Here is a 17,507-nt window from a genome sequence, read left to right on the forward strand (position 1 = left end):
GAGATTTGTCAAAGAATATATACCAACTTTGATAAAATTGACTCTGTAAATGAACCTCTGTTTCATTTTAAAGATTATTACTAGTACTGAGTATAACAGCTAGATAAAAGCTTCCTACAATCTGAAAATTAGAAATAAAGTGATTATAATTGAGTTGATCAATATATTAAAATAAACTGTATTCTTATATTTAAAGTAAATGAGATAGAAAAGTAAAAAGTAAAATATATCTAAATATTAAATTTAATATATAAAAAATTTAACAAGAAATAAAGTTTAAAATCTTGTTATTTTAGTTATTATATCTATTGAATAATTAGTTATATAACTTTATAAATCTCTATTATATAAGTTTATATCATATTAATAAGCTTTATAATATTATAGTGATTATAATATTTTTAAACATATAAAAATAAAATATTCTGAATTTAATATAAATAAATTTAATTAAATTAAATATATTTTAAATTGATAAATTATTTGCTTAAGTGATCTACTTATTTAAAAATTATATTAACTAATTAGTTAGTTAGTTAGCTAGTAAATTAATTAGATAAAAAATTAAATAGTTTTATTTTAATATTTATTAAAATAGAATTTTATTTTTCTATAATTAAAACTTTACTACTTTATTAAAAAGTTTTATAATTTAATAAATTTTAATAAATCTATCATATATTATACATATTTATAGATTTATTTTTAATATAGCTACTATAGTTTTTAATTTAAATTTCAAATCTTCTAATTCAATTTTTAATTTTTAAAGTAATAGCTTTAAAGCAATAACTTTATTAAAAGGTGATTTTAACACATTTAATATTAACAAAAAAATTTTTAGAATTAAATTAAATTTTTTTTTTAATTTTTAAATTATAAAAGCTCTTTAATTGATTAAAAAGTTTTTAAATTATAGTTTTTAAAACTATCTACTATATATTTAAATATTTAATAAAAGAAACTAAATTAAAATTAGAATTATAAATATATATATCTTTTATTAAAAAATTATTAAATATTATATTATTTTAAAATAAAACTTTATAACTATATAGATTAATTGATATTTATTAGTTAGATTAGTGAAATAATTAAAATCTAGTTTAACTAGATAGATGTTATAGTTACTGACTGAATATATCTTAAATAAAAAGTAATAATAATAATATTATTGAATAGTATTTAAATTTAGATTAATATATTTTTATATTTTTTTTCTTTTTTTTTACTTTATTTTCTACTTATGAAATTTTAATTTTATATATTTAATAATTATAACTTATTTATAATTTTTTTTAAATAATTATATATAATTTTCTCATTATATTTAGCTATAATAATAACTTTAAATATTATATAAAATTTTACTATAAAGTTAATCTTATTGAAGTGTTAAATATTATTTTTATAAATTTTTTATATTATTTTTTATTATTATTTTATAATTATTAAATTTTTTTACTTTATTCATTGATAAAATATATAATAATTATAATATATATATAATTAAAAATAATATTAAATAAATATAGATATTTAATTAACTTAAAAATAATAATAAAATCTAAAAAATATATTTAAAGTAGAATTTATATTATTTTATATAAAAATTTTAATTAAATTGAAAAGTTTTATCTATCTACATTTAGTAATTATTTAAAAAAAATTTCTTTTCAAACTTTATCAATATATGATTATTTATATATATTTCTAAGTATAATTTATTATTAGTAAGTTATTTATATAAAGTAGTTTTAAAAATCTTATATATCTTTAAAGCTTTTTTTTTAAAATTATATAAAGTAATGGCTAATTAGCTACATGTAAAATTTTTAAGATAAAATCATTTTGAAGAAAAAATATAAAGAAATAAAGATTGAGAATAGTTAAAATAAATATTTAATGATTTTCAGAGAGAATTCACCACTCAGTGATATTTACTGCTTAGTGATGAAGTACATTAGCACTTAGATAATAACTTATTTAATACATACTTAAGTAACTAGTTAATTTCAGATTATTAGAAGAGGATTTTAATAGATTATGCAACTGATATATCAATGCTTGAATAATATATGACATTTAAATGATGATGTAAGTCTTTTATTATAAATGAGTTAAAAGCTCATCTGACAGAGACCTCATATATAAATCGTGACAATTTTTTATTCAAACTATGTATTTCATATACATTTTCTATATGCTTTTAATGATAGTGGATTTTTTCATAATACTCAGACTTTTATTCTTAACTAACTCTAATTCTAAACCTATTATAACCCTAACCTTGGTTGTTTTTTAATAAATGTATAGAGTTTGTAGACTGCTTTATTTTAGATGAGATGGACAAGTTGATTAAGATTTTTTTTTTAAAGTAGGCACATTCAACTGTAACTGCTTCAAGTTGAATTTTAAAACCCATGTTCAAACAATGTTCAATTCTAATACCAGATTTTGTTGAATGAGATGTTTTGTGACAAATATGCAGAGTTTACAGACCATTTGTTTTAGATGAGATGACGAGTTTGATCAAGATTTTAAAAACGTGGGCCCTAGGTTAAACTATTCAAACTGTAACTTTTTCCAGGTTGAATCTTAAAAACCAATGCTCACAAGTTCCAGTATACAGTATTGAATAACTAACTACTCAAGATGAGCATTTGAACAAAATCTGAGCCAAAAGCAAAACAATTACTTCAGCGTATTTTTGATAAAACATTTTTATAAATCCCATACTTAAATTCCAAACGCCATTCCCAAAGCAAAGCAGTAATTATCTAGTAAAAATCAATTTATAACCCGATCTACATATATAGAGACATAAAAATGGGTATTTAAAAAGCCAACCTACGGGTAGATCTCTTCACCCTCTAAAAACTCTAAAACAAACCTCAAAAACTCCTCCGCATTATCTATCATCGGTAAATGACCCGACCTCTGAATAACCGCCCAATCCGCCTCTCCTAGGTTCCATCTCAAGGCCCCCCTCTCCACCACCACCCCCCCCTCTCCTCCGGTCAACTTCATATCCACATCAACCCCATCCATCCCCCCAACAACAAACATCACCCTCCCCACCGCCCTCCCCCTCCGTCCCAGCTCCCCCCTCGCCAACAGCAGCCGCAAATCAAACGACTTATCCCTCTACGCCTGACAACACGCCATAAACCCTTCCCATGTCGTCGTGCGCATCAGTGCGCGCATCCGCTGCATCTCTGCACAGTTCTCCCGGCGCCACCAGGAGGCGGCAAACCATCGCTCCAACGTCTGCTCGGTCACGATGCTGATGCCGTCGGTGTTCTTGAGTGTGAGCTCGAGGCGGGCGGCGAAGGGGTCGTCGAGGTCTGAGAGGACGGGTGCGCAGAGCGGCATTGAGATGAGTAGGTTGTTGCTGAGAGGGAGAGGAGGGTGGCGGCGCGCCGAGGGAAACGCCGAGGGCGAAGTCGATTTTTGGTATGGGCAGGGCCGTGAGGAGGTGGTGGAGGAGGTCGTTTGCTAGGGATTGGAGGGTTGTTGAGTTTGATTCTTCGAGAGTTGGGCCGGGTTGGGAGAGGAGCCATGGCCTGTTGTGTCGAAACGGAGGGTGCGGTAGCCCTGGGCGTGGAAGGTGGGGTTGGAGAGGAGGATGTGTTGGGATGGGAGTGGTTGGAGGGATATTAGGATCTCCGGGTTCCAGTCCGAGTCCGGGTCCGGGTTCGCCACGGTAGGTGAGTGGTTGGTTGTATGTATTAGATTTGCCATTGTTGGTTTGGAAGCATCTCTTGCTTGTATGTCAGATGAGTTTGCCAAGTTGAACTCTATAAGTTACCTTTTTGATCCCTCTGGCATGAACATGACGTTAATTTATTCGCCGAATTCGCCTCCCTATTTTCAAGTTTTCGATGTCACTTTTCCTTTCTTTTGTCATTTTGTGATACCTCCCTACACTTCAGTTGGCGATATTGACATCACGAACATGGAATTTTAGTGAAGAATGGTTTCTGTCGCTGAAGTTTGTTGCCGGTTTTGTTTGAACATTGTGGCTTTCGTAGTTATTATGTCGTAGTGGTGACATCATGATCGGCTATTTCCATAGCTGCTCAGCCCGAACAACAAAATAATATGTAGAAGGTGAAATTCAGATGAAAGATCAATGGGTGGAAGATATTGTTGAGGAACATTTTTCCTTTCGACCTCCTAGGCATAGCTAGTTACTACCTTGTATCATCAGGCTCCAGATGCTGATAGTGCCCAGTGAAATCTCTATATATGCAAACACAAGCACCAACTTGATTTGACACGAAGCGCTCGACTTCTGGTTTGCGGAAACCAAATGTAAGTAAGTTACTGTTGGTAGGTTGAAATTGAAGGAGATGGATTCCCTCTCTCCACCCCAATGTGACCGCCGACGAAAAGAGCCGTACTGCTAAATAAACAAGCCGCGCAATCGAAAACGCTGCACTCAGCAGAAACTCAAATATCTTCTCACCCACAGATTAGAAATTAATTAAATTAAAAGCTATTAATACAGGCATTCTCAAGATATATGTAAAATCAGTGGTTCATTAAAATAGATGTGTGAATGGTCTGATTTTGTAATCATGGTGAGAGATTCAGCACGGAGGCAGATCAATTGAATAAGTGTTAGATTTTGACTGCTGAGTAGAAACAGCATCTGAATGCTCAGGAACACTGAGGCTGACCTTATTTCCTAGATAGAAAGCTTGTATAGGGCTCAGAAGATTAGAAACTGTTACAGCGCAGCTGCTTGTAATATGGATTAAGGTTGATCGCCTCCCGATCCCCAACCACCTCTTTATATTCAGCTTCATTCCACATTCTAATCCCCAGTTTAGTATTCTCGTCGCAGCTATCTAGATAGATGAATTGAAGCTTTTGTCTTGTATATCATCTAGACTCTAGACTAAGCCATGACAGAATCTGCTGCAAAAGTCTGCTTCTAACATCACTCTGCAGCAGATGCAGACATACTGCTCAATCTACACTTTGCAAGTGTGAGCTCATTCTTCCTTCTCAGCTTGAAGCTGTAGCTTCTTTACCTCTCTGACTGTCTATTGAGCTTCATGTTCTTCTAGTTTTCTTGTTTCTTGTCTTTTTAAGTCTTTTGAGCTATTTTTTAAGTTGTCTTCTCTGTCTTCACTTAATCTGTAATTTAAAAAATCTTATAAGTATATTAAGTTTTAATTGATAAAAACAATTATATTTAGTTATAATTTTTAAAATTAAATAGATTTTATTCTTTATTATATTATTAGTACTTTTTTTCTAACTTGAAAATTTCAGTTAAAGTCTTATTTATATATAAAATATATTAATTTTAAAAATTAACTTTATATTAATATAAAAAAATTATTTAATATTTTTAATTAATAAATATTGTTGAATTTAATTTTACTAATTTTAATTTAATATTAAAATAAAAAGTTAATAATATTATTATATAAAAAATTTAATAAAAAGTTAAATAAATATATATAATTATATAAAAAATATATAAATATATATTTAAAAATAAAAAAATATTATAAGTAAATAATTAAAAAAATTTATATATATTATTTAATAACTTTAATATATTAAAAATAAATTATTAATTTTTTAAATAATAATTTAAATAGTTATTTATATAGAGTTTATATTTAATTTTCTTTTTTTATAAATATATTAAAATATTATTTTATTTAATTAATAAAGTAGTATTATTTTTTATAAAGATAATTATCTTATATAAATATAAAATAATATAAATATTTTTAAAAAATTATAATAGTATTAATTACTATATAAAATTTTTTTAATAAGTATAAATAATTTGAATAGAAGTGATTCAGTAGATAATATAATTCAATAAATAATTAATTATATTAATACTTAAATTATATAGTTATAAATTTTTATTCAATCTTTTTATTAACTTAAATAAAATAATTTATTATAATATAAAATAAAACTATTCAATATTGTATAAAATAATATAATTTAAACTAATATAAAAGAAACTTTAATAAAAGTAATATTGAATATATAAAGTATTTAAAAAATAAAATAATATTTTTCAATTAACTTTTTTATATTTATAATAATTTAAATTGTTTTAACTTAGTCTAAAGTTAATATAAAAGTAAGATAAATGCTTTTATTTATTTATTTAAATAACTATGATAAAAATATTAAACTGAGAATGAAAATATAAAATAAATAAATAAATAACTGAATATAAAAAGATTAAAAATAAAGCAGATCAATTTTAATTTATATTATAAATGACTATATTATAATATTATTTCTCAGTTTAAAAGATACTTATTCTTAAATAATTATATTAAAAATAAGAAAAAAATAGATAAAATTTATTAAATTTAATAGTATATTAATTATTTTAGTCATTTTTTATTAGATTTTTATAATTTTTTTTCTATATTTCACTAATATCAAAATTATTGTTGTTGAAATTTTTTTAGAAATTAAAATTTATTTGACAGTTTGATAATAGCAATAAAGCTTAGAAGAATAAGAATAAAAATAACAATTTTTAACTCAATGATCATGAGATTAATAATATATATAGTAGTTTTTTTGACAGTATTTTATCTATTAGAGAGATGAATTAACAGAGTATGTGATAAAAAATTATATGAAAAATGTTAGGATGTGAATGTGAGCTGCATAAGAAGGAAACTCTCTGAATTGCTAACTGCTATATAATAAAATACTAAGCTTGGTGAGATGAATGAGGGTGCTGGGCACCTGCATGGTCACGTGGTCATATGATGAGGGTTAGGCCTAATCGGGCGCCGAGCCTAATCCGACATCGAGTCTAACCGTGCGCCGGGCCTTCAGTCGGGCGCTTGAGCCTAACAATATTTAGAATTTTTGTAAATTCATTTCAGAAGTTTAATATGAACTGAGAATTGCAGTCAGAGATAATTAACTCTGATGCTTCATTATAGATATAGTAAAATTAAATGAATAATCAAATCAGCTCACAGACTATATTTTCTTGCTTAACTGATAGATTGTATAGTATCTTTTGCTTTTTGACATATTCATGAAGTTTATTGCAATATGCTGTCATATCTGTTTTGATATTGATAGTAATTTTAGCAGACTGAAGACTTTATTTCTTGAGATCTTACTAATTCAGCATGTATGACAGTTTTATACATAATGTAGAATGTCTACTCATTAGATGATTTATCAACAGCAGAGATGAATCAAAGTTAAAATCTTTCATTTGTTTAAATGTGCTGTTAAGATCTAATTATAAATCTTCTATAGTAATACAGCTATAGAGTTTCTTTCTTCTGAATAAACACTATTAATTTTTTATTATAGAGTAATATATTATCTTTCATTATATAGAGACTTTTCTTCTCTTCTACTTGCTACTGCAAAGAGTTAAGTAAGATTGTTATTTTATTTATAAATATAATATATTTAACAATATTCTTCTTTTTTAAAAGTTCAATACTGATAATATTTGTATTTATAAAAAAATAATAATCTAAAAATTTAAAATCTTTAATTTTAAAAAAAAAAATTATAAATAATTATTTAATTATTTTTTAATATATTTAGATTTTCTTAATATATTTATCAGTATATTATTTTTCTTTAATCAGTATTTAATCTCAAAGTAAAAGTAAGAAAGAAATTTCATTTAATAAGTCTGATATAAATTCAACTTCTTAATTATCATGAAGTATTTTATTATATGATAATTAATAAGAATATTAAATTATTTTTTTATTATAGTTTTTCAAACTTAGCTCATCACTTCTGCAATACTTGAATAACTATAAGTATTTTTTTATTATGAATCTTATAGTTGAGCTTTGAATTATTTATTAACTTAAAGTAGAAGATCATAAAATATCAAAAATTATCATTTAGTCTTTAACTTAGTATCTTAGTTATTACTCTATTAGAGATATTAATCTTAATATGAATTTTATATTTAGAGTTATAGTAATATAAAGTTAAAGTTTTTATTAACTGTTTTTTTAATTTTTTAAAGACCGACTAATATTCTGATATTCATATAAATAAATCAGTTTTTTTTATCAACTGATATAGTGATTTTGTAATTCAGCTATAGTTTCTTATAAATCATTGATAGAAGTGGTTAAATTCTAGAAATAATTAAATATCTTTAACTGTGATTGAGATCTATCACTTTGTGATAATAGTAGTCTTCTTAGAATCTATTCTATTTCTCTTTATATTAATAATAAATTTTAAATATTTTATTCTTTGAACAGCAAACTTATATTTTCAGATACTAGCTTGCAAGTCTACTATTTTTAATCAATTTAGTATTAGATTCATTTATTGCTTGCGTTCTTTAAAAGTTCTGTTATAAATTAAAAAAATTATTCATAACTACTATCATGAACTTATTTAGATAGTTAAAAAAAAAATTATTAATAAATCATTAAAAATAGATAGAAATATTTATAAGATTAAAAAAAATTATCTGATATTTATAAAATTTATAGTAAATTCTAAATATGATCAAGTCTTTAAATTCAGAGTTTATTCAAATAGAATAGAACTTTTATTGAATGTTCAGCTTTGTAAAGTATTTTACTTTATTAAATTAATTTATAAACTCATCTATCAGAGATAGTAAATACTGAACTCATTTAATTATAATACTTAATTTATAAAAATTAATATAGAATTATAGTTTTTTTTACTGCAGATAATTAAAATAAGAGATGTGTAGAGAACTGAGTTTACTATAATGAAGTCTTTTATTAAGTTCACCTTTAGATAGATTTTTACTACTTTTAATTTCTTTATATTTATTTTTTATAAAGATGTATATCTTATATTTCTAATAAACTCTGTATTTAACTAAAGCTCTATCTTAAGATTAATATTTTTATGTAGAGAGAATAATTTATCTGAGGTTTTTTTTGAGAAGTAATTCTCTCAGCTATTTAATCATTTAAATAGATTATTGATTAACTCATCATCAGATTTAATATCAGCTTTTGTAAAATCTTATTTTTTTTTAAACTATTTATCAATTTCATATAGACTAATAATAAAGACTATAGAGTTTCTATTTCTTATATAATTATAAAAAAATAGTTTCAATAAAGTTTAGATTTATTATCTATGATATATTTTTTTTTTATTGAGCTAAGTTATTGACTTTTGTTCAGTCTTTCTATCAGATTTAATATTTTTTTACTCTTTCTCTAAATGCTTTTCTATCTATTATGAGATATATTACTTATTCAATTAGATGAAATATTGATTTTTAACTTCAAGTTATATATTCTATGCAGTTAGCTACTTTCATCTCAAAATAACATGATGCTGGCTTAGATCAATTATCAGTAAAGAGATATTCTAAAATTTTCATTTATTCATTTAAAGATCAAAAATCAATATATGATCTATCATCTTATCTAAGATTTATTATATTCCTTTATATAGTATTTAAATAAAAGTTTTAAAACTTTCTATTGAAGAGTCTTATCAACTTTATAGCATATTAAATATTAATAAACTTTATATTATTTATCTCAGTATCAGTAAAAGAATTTATAGAAGTGATAATTTTATTATAAACTAATTTAATTAATATATTAAAGCTTTTTTCTTCAATTAAATTTTTTATATTAAATCTTTTATATACTATTGAGCAATCTGAAATGAAGAAGACTTTTCTTAGACTTTTTTTTTCTAAATTTACTAAGACTTCAATAATATCATTCTTAGTGAACTCAGTAATTATCTATTGAGACTTTTATTTTATGAAGTAGTTTCTGATAATATAATTTTTTCTATTATAGTAGTAGTACTGAATATCTGAGTAAGAGTTTACAGATTTTTTTGCTATAGTGATTAGCTTTAAAAAGCTGATAGAGATCTAAGTATATAAGATTTATAAAGTATTTTATTTTAAGATATTAGATTTATTACTTTGTAGATTTTTTAACTTCTAAGTAATATTGATCATATGAAGAGTATGAGTTATCAGAGTATAGATTTTCTAAAACTTAGTATATATATCAGTTGTTGCATTAATCGTTATCATTATTCTCTAAAGATTAAAAAAAAACTTATTATTAAAGTCAATCTTATAATTCTTTTTAATAATTTTAATCTTATCTACTAGATGTAAAAAGTTTATAATAAACTTATAGTAATTGTCATTATTATGTATAATCAGTTTGTGATAGTCATTCTTGGTATTTTGCAACTTATTAACATTCTCATAGATTAACTTGAGATACTCAAATATCTTTTCTATAATCTGATATATTCAAAATGATTTTTTTTAAGTATAATTTAATATGATGTACTGCATCTTCATTAGTCTGATTTTCAATATATATAATTTTTATGCATTTATTAAGATAGTAATTAGTATTTTCTTAGAGTTTGTTCTTCATTTAAAAAAGTCAGTGCTCAAACTTTGACTTCTTATTATCAGTGAGATATTTTAAGTTATCAATTATGACAAATCTTTTTGTGTTCTTTGAGAGAGTGATTTCTTAACTTGTTGCTTGATTGCTGACTATGATACAGATTAAAATATGACTAAGCTTATCATATTTTACAATAAACTTATTAATTTTACTCTGCTTGATAGCTGTCTAAACTGCAACATCATTCTGTTCCATCTGCAGATATGTGACTATATTTCTTAATGCTTTTTTACTGTCAAAAATACTATCAATGATTACTACTAACTTATTGTAGATATGATTCTTGTCTGAGTAGATTATCTATCTGAATTTTTTAAATAAGATTTATGTTTAATCAATTGACTTTGTTAAAACATATTATCAGTTCTTCTTGACCTTTTCAGAGAGCTGGAAGTCTGAGATGATCATTCCGATCTGGATCTTTCTAATGACTAAGAAGAATGAATTTCTGTTTTGAGCTGACTATGTTTAAACTCAGCATGCAGTCATGTTATTAGATTCTTGTTAAGCAGATTCTACTTAATTCTGAGTAGAAAAAGTAGGAGAGAAGCTTAGTATTATGTTAGAATGTGAATGCAAGCTGCATAAGAAGGAAACTCTCTGCATTGCTAACTGCTATATAACAGAATACTAAGCTTAATGGGATAAAAGAGGGTGCTGGGGCCTGCTCAGGTTATAACAACCTGCATGGTCACATGCTCACGTGATGAGGGTTAGGCCTAATCAGGCGCCGAGCCTAATCCGACGTCGAGTCTAAGCGCCGGGCCTCAGTCGGGCGCTGAGCCTAATAAAAAATCAAAAGTATTAGGTTGAATCTATTTAAATTCATAAATTATAATAAACAGAGTTATCAGAGTAATTATAGTGGTCACAATCAGTAGAATAATCATGATGAGTAGATTGAGAAGTATATAATAAAGATAAATAAGAGAAATTAAAAGTATATTACTAAATAATATATAAAAATTTCTTTTAGATCTAAGAGAGATTTAGCTGCTGAGCTGAATAATTACAGATTTAAAATATATAATTAAATTTAAACTTTAATTTTATAGAGAATATATTCAAACTTAAATAATATAGATTACTAAAATTTTATTTAAAATCTGATAATAAAAGCTTTAGATAGAAAAAAAAGATTTAAAAATTATTGATTTTAATTATAAAACTTCTAAATAGCATTTCAAATTTCTAATAAAGAACAGCAAGAGAAGCTTTTATAATAAAGAAAAAAAAGATAAAAATTTAATAAGAGTTCTAAGTATTCAGTATAGTCATAATCACTGAGAAGCTCATTCAGATATAGATTGTCACGGCTTCAATCTAGGTGCAGGTAAACGGGTGTTTGATTTGCCAACTAGGTAAGCTACATCAACGAAATACTAAGATGATTCCTAAAAGACGGGCCCGGGCAAGGCCTGGTTTACATAGCCCTTAGCGTCTTATTCTTAGCTCATTACCTCTGTCCTTAGCGCGTTACCCCTGTCCTCAGCGCCGTTGCTATGCAGTTTCTGTGGGGTAATTGTGGGGTGGTTGCTATGCTGATGTTCGGACGGAGCCTGTTGTATCCGGTGGACTTATGAGGTCGGTTGGTCTCTGGACGGATTCCGTTCTACGCCACCACATAGATATAGATATGAATATGAATATAGATATATGTCAGGCCTATCCGCCTTCTTACGTAATCCGCACCGTATAACGTAACCAATCACTCAACTGGCCAGATCACTCAACTGGCCACCTCCCCACTGTACATTAAACAAATCTTTAAATTCTGCCACCACTATATTAAATTATCCATTAAAAAATTATATACAATTAAATCCTAGCTCTGCAAGCATCCAGGGGCTCTATGTCCAGTATTCCCACACTTGCTGCAGTGTGCCAGTGCTTGCTTTTTAGTGGGTTGATTTGAATCCTCCACCTCTCTATCTATCATCTGCTGAGCAGTCTGAGCAGTCTGAGCTCTAGCTAATCCTTCTTCTCCAGTCAGAATTCCTTCCTGATCTATGTAAACACAGTCTTGTCCTCACTTGCATTTCTGCTTCTCATTTACAGCTTGTAAAGCCTTGTTCTCTTGAGTCAAAAAAGCACCCTCATGCATAGCTAGTTGGCACCCCCAAACTAGTTGATCTAGAGCTTAGTTGGTAGGACTAGGCGGGCTTTGCATATGATGCTTGATAAACTGCTTGAGCTTGTTGAATTGGTGTTTCAATTGAACAGCATTTCAGGGAGTCTTTGAGATCCAGAAGGCCTGAGATTCATGAGATGTGTCTAAGGGACTTGGTGTATATAGTTGATAATATAGACATTCAAGAACCTCCTCTGCATTGAATGGCACTAAGTCTGTGGCTCTGAATTCATTCTTAATAGTCATATTCTTCAATGCCTTCTTTCTAGCAGCAGAATATAGTTCTAGGAATTCCTTCTTATTCACATGATTAATGTCAAGCCTCATGTCAGATTCAATCTGCTTGTAATATGCCTTCTTCAGAAAGGCAAAGCAGCTCACATCTAGTGACTGCAGCAGATGAGAAGAATGAGATGGCATATAGAGAGCTATAATAGCATTCTCTCTGCAGAATTGGTCAAATTCAGCAGTAGCATGACTTTCATGCTCATTTAGAATCAAGAGTCTATAACTTTCAACTGTATAAGTCTGAGTATGCTTGTTAAACACCTCTTTCAGTCATATTAAACCAAGTTGATCAGTGGTCCAGTCATTTTCACTAATCTCAATTACTCAATCTGCTGGCAGGTTTGTATATCATGAAGTCTGATGTAGCTTGTTCTTGAGAATAATCATTGAAGACAGACTCTGTTCTCTTGCATTGACTGACTCAATCACAGTCACTCATTCTCTATTTTCTGACTGTATAAGAGATGTCTTTCCAGCTCTTTCTGACCTAGTGATCACTAAGATTGTTGAAATAACCCTCATAAGAAAGTCAACTTCATCAAAATTATATGTATTCTCAGATAGAATTTCATACTTCTTCATGACATTATTCACTATTCTAAATCACCTTTTTATAATCTCTGGATCTTCACATAGAGCTCACTGGTGATCATATCTGTGTGTGAGCCTGGTCTTCAGCTCAGAATGACATTTAATAAATCTTCACACTCAGCATTCTTCAATGCTAGAGGATATGCTAGATCCACAGGCCCTGAGTAGCTCAATGGCCATATATCATATACTTGCAATTCAGAGGGGTAGGCCTCTCTCATCCATGAAGATTATCCATTGAACTAGAGCTTCTTCTTCTGTAGATGTCAATTTCTGGCATTGAGACTGGGATTTCATGCGTGGAATGCCTCCATGTAGTCAATTGAATAGAGTGGCATGAGAGATACCATAGGCTTTAGCAGCAGCTTGAATGCTAGAAATTTGCTTGATTTCATAGGCTCTAATGATCAAAAGAAGTTTTCCTTCCTGATTAGAGGCTTGAATTTTCATTGTGATTGAGAAATTGAGCTTTGATTGTTGATGATGGGTTGAAATTGGAAAGATGGCCAGTTGAGTGATCTGGCCAGTTGAGTGATTGATTACGTTATAACTTCCGCGTAGCTAGCGATCACTTCATAATCAATCAAGCAATCTATCCTTCACAGGTTATGAGACCCGTTTTGCGCAAATAACTGCCAATTCGGGGAATTCTTGCCAAATATAGCGTATATTAATCACTACTCGCTTCATTCAATATAATATTGTCTTATTTTATGTCAATTGATTGATTTGGCGCGCTCTTATATTATTTTTTTTTTCTGTGTTCAATCCATTCGCTTAGCGGGTGAAAAAATCTGCAACTCGCTAATTTTTCAGCGGCTGATCGCACAAGAACGCGCCAATCCGCTCAATCAAGCTTATAGGCAAGAATCTCGCTGAATAAGATTACTCTGTTATAGTTAAAGAAGATTAATACGACATGGCAGAACGTATGATGACTCACTCACGGTCGCGATTGAGCCAATCCAGCCAATCTGACTGATCTGAAAATGACCAGAGGGGCCTGAGCTCACTGACCCCCCCAGGGGCGTTCAAGAGTTCCAATATTGGACCCCCCGAAACGCCTGATCGGCAAGCCGGGCTGATTACAGCCTCTACCACGGTGAGGCTGGTCCGCCTACGTCGTGTCGAATATGCCGATCCGACTCCTTCAGAAGATGGGGTGGAGACGCCTGCGGCGACCCCTAACCCGCCGCCGGCAACCAACTCCGAAGAATTGCAACTGAGGAGATTGGATCTCAAACATCAAAAGATTGATTTAGAACTTCAAAAAGAGAGGTGCAAAGAACTGCAGCTTCAACTTCAATTGGAGGGGCTCCGCGCTCAGAATGACAGGGCCGCGATGCCCGCAAATCCGCCGGCAGGTCGACCATCGGCATGGGATCTGAACTTGAGGTCCTGAATGCAATATAACCTCTACGACCCGGATAGCCGCGTCGGCAAGGCGATCAGCCAGTTCAAACAGGACACTAAGTATGCCACCAAGCTGAACGCTCTGGTCGGATCTTCGAATTACCTCTCCTGGCATGCGAATATGAAGGCCAAGCTAATTGACGCTCAATGCTGGGTTATATTGGAGGACAAGCAAGTCAAAAGCCCTGATGAGGACCCCGAATGGGCTCCTTTTTGGGAGGCCAAAAATCGCTGGCTTTACGCATTCATTTCGAACGCATTGGCAGCCAGCATTAGGCCCCGTTTTAATAAGTATGATGAGGGCAGGATTGCTTATTCCCTTTGGCGCGTGGTTGAGGAGGAGTTCTCCATCCCAAGAACACAGCTCTGCAGGGAAGCAGTCCTGGCATTTACATCAATGGGTGGTGTCCAAGTCACTGACGTACACACGTTTTTCGATAAGTTCAATGACATTATTATGAAATTGGAAATACTCAATATTTTACTGCCAAATGACGTGGTATTCCACGTGTTCTATTCTGCACTTCCCAATATATGGCGAAACTACGTGCAAAAGAAAATCGAGGAGGTACAAGAGTCCAAATTGAAGTCTGTCGTGTTGGACGTTCATTCGATCATGGAGGAAATACACTCTTGATTGAACCCCCCCAAAGGGGCCAAGAAGGCCGCCCAGGCGGCTAATTCTTCGGCCAACGTGGCTCAGGCTGAAAACGCGGCTGCGGGTTCCAATAATAGCAGCAACGTCCAAAATAATTCGGTCCGTGGGGGCCGACCCAGGGGACGCGGAGGCTATCAAATGGGCGGACATTCAAATTCTGACCTCCCAATCTGCCCGGAATGCGAGCATCGTCATGGCGGGCTCTGCTGGGCAGCCAATCCAGATAGTGCCCCTGAAGAATGGAGGACCACCAACACAGTGAGAATAGGGAAATATAATAATAAGAAGAGTAGTGAGGGCAAAAAGACCTCATCAACTGCAAATGGCAGCTCTGAGATGTTTCAAATGATGAATCTAGTGCAGGTCATTGGTGTGTCTGTGTACTCTGCTGAATCAATCATCAACCCACTCACCATATGGGATAGCAGAGCTGGATGTCATATTGTATGTGATCAATCATGATTTTCCTGAATAACAGAGGTTAGTGGCCCTATGATTCAAGTGGCCAATAAGGCTACTTTGAAGGTTCAAGGGATCAGAGTCACCTCCATCCCAGTCAGGGAAAGATTAATTGAATTTGACCATGTCTATTTGATGCCAGGCTTATCTGCCAACCTCATATCCACTGGCCTATTGAAGTGCCAGGGCTATATTCACCATGATCTGCAGATGGACATCAGAAATTACTTTGAGATAATAGCATCTACAGAAAATGACATCTTCTACATGAATTTAAATTCCAATAATATATATGTTCTATCTGACACCCTCTCTATGTTTGGGGGTATTATGAACAATCTGGAGCTTGGACCACTGGCATACTTGATGATTCTGAAGCCCAGGGTGATTTCAACAGATTATGATCTGAACACTGCATCACTGGGTCTTTTCAACTGTGATGATGTGGAGCAGCTAATTAATCTGAAGGATCTGGATATCAATATCTTCATTTTGTCCCCACCAATCTGACTACCCGCCATTATGCCGAAGCAGCTACTGATTGACGAGTGGCACCAGCGATTGGGCCATATTGGTGAGGAGAATCTAATTAAAATGTCGCAGGAGCCCTGTTTCGGAATCACCATCATCAGTCTGAAGAAGCTCTCATTCTGCGCCACATGCATTAAAGCCAAGCATAAACATGCAAGTTATAAAAACACTCCACTACGCCGTGCCACCCGCAAAGGTCTTAAGATCTGGGTGGACCTATTTGGGGGTGGAGAAATGCTTGGTAATGAAGATGATACACCATCTTATGCGGGTAAGAAGCTCGTGATGGTGATCACTGACAATGCCATGCGAATGCAGTGGACCTTCCTATTGGAGCGCCGCAATGAGGCTCTAAAATATATACAGACCTTCAACCAATTTATGAAGAATCTGCTCAATCGCGGTGTTGCGATTATCCACTCTGACCGCGGCGAGTTGAATTCAAACGCCGCAGCCGCCTATATGATGAGTGAGGGTATTAAATGGGAACCAACCCCGCCCCACACTCCGCAGCAAGATGGTGTGTCCGAACGTTCCATTGGCCTGATTATCGAAAAAGCCCAAATGTTATTAATAGATTCCTCCTCCCCCCCCCAGATGTGGGGCGAGGCGGTAATTGCGGCGACCGAAATGCTTAACCTTATGCCAACGTCAGCCAAGCTCTATAACGGTGTAGAGGATCCGGATCCGAAGCCGGTTACTCCATATGAAGCTTGGCTCGGGGCCCTGCCCTCCGCACGCGGGATTCGCCGATGGGGGTGCAAGGCTTATTTAAAAATAGTGCCCAAGCCGAATATGAAGATGGCCTCGCGATCGCAGGAGCTTATATTTACGGGCTATGATGGCTTTACTACTTATAGATTGGTCGATCCTTCTAACGGTCGCCTTTACACGTCAAAAGACGTGATATTTCAAGAAGATCTCCATTTGGCGGATCCTCTGGCCCCGCCTGAGCGAGGTGCCAAGAACCTGCCTTCCGCCGCCC

At 31.3% G+C, this 17,507-nt stretch overlaps 3 protein-coding genes across 3 annotated transcripts; 2 read left to right on the top strand and 1 right to left on the bottom strand.

The window, feature by feature from the left end:
• Positions 1 to 3,139: 3,139 nt before the first annotated feature.
• PADG_00955 (uncharacterized protein) lies at positions 3,140 to 4,057 on the bottom strand (the record flags this gene model as incomplete). Its single annotated transcript, XM_010757759.1, has 2 exons — positions 3,140 to 3,763; positions 3,959 to 4,057. 2 exons carry the CDS (start codon positions 4,055 to 4,057, stop codon positions 3,140 to 3,142), a joined length of 723 nt encoding a protein of 240 aa, XP_010756061.1.
• Positions 4,058 to 14,380: 10,323 nt separating this feature from the next.
• On the top strand, positions 14,381 to 14,863 carry PADG_11175 (uncharacterized protein; the record flags this gene model as incomplete). The annotated part of the gene is made up of 2 exons (XM_010758468.1): positions 14,381 to 14,390; positions 14,487 to 14,863. 2 exons carry the CDS (start codon positions 14,381 to 14,383, stop codon positions 14,861 to 14,863), a joined length of 387 nt encoding a protein of 128 aa, XP_010756770.1.
• Positions 14,864 to 16,501, top strand: PADG_11176 (uncharacterized protein; the record flags this gene model as incomplete). Its single annotated transcript, XM_010758469.1, has 3 exons — positions 14,864 to 15,478; positions 15,539 to 15,902; positions 16,011 to 16,501. The coding sequence occupies 3 exons, from the start codon at positions 14,864 to 14,866 to the stop codon at positions 16,499 to 16,501; spliced, it is 1,470 nt and encodes a 489-aa protein (XP_010756771.1).
• Positions 16,502 to 17,507: the final 1,006 nt, after the last annotated feature.

This window comes from Paracoccidioides brasiliensis (assembly GCF_000150735.1).
Source record: "Paracoccidioides brasiliensis Pb18 unplaced genomic scaffold supercont2.1, whole genome shotgun sequence".
Classification (NCBI taxonomy): Eukaryota; Fungi; Ascomycota; class Eurotiomycetes; order Onygenales; family Ajellomycetaceae; genus Paracoccidioides; species Paracoccidioides brasiliensis.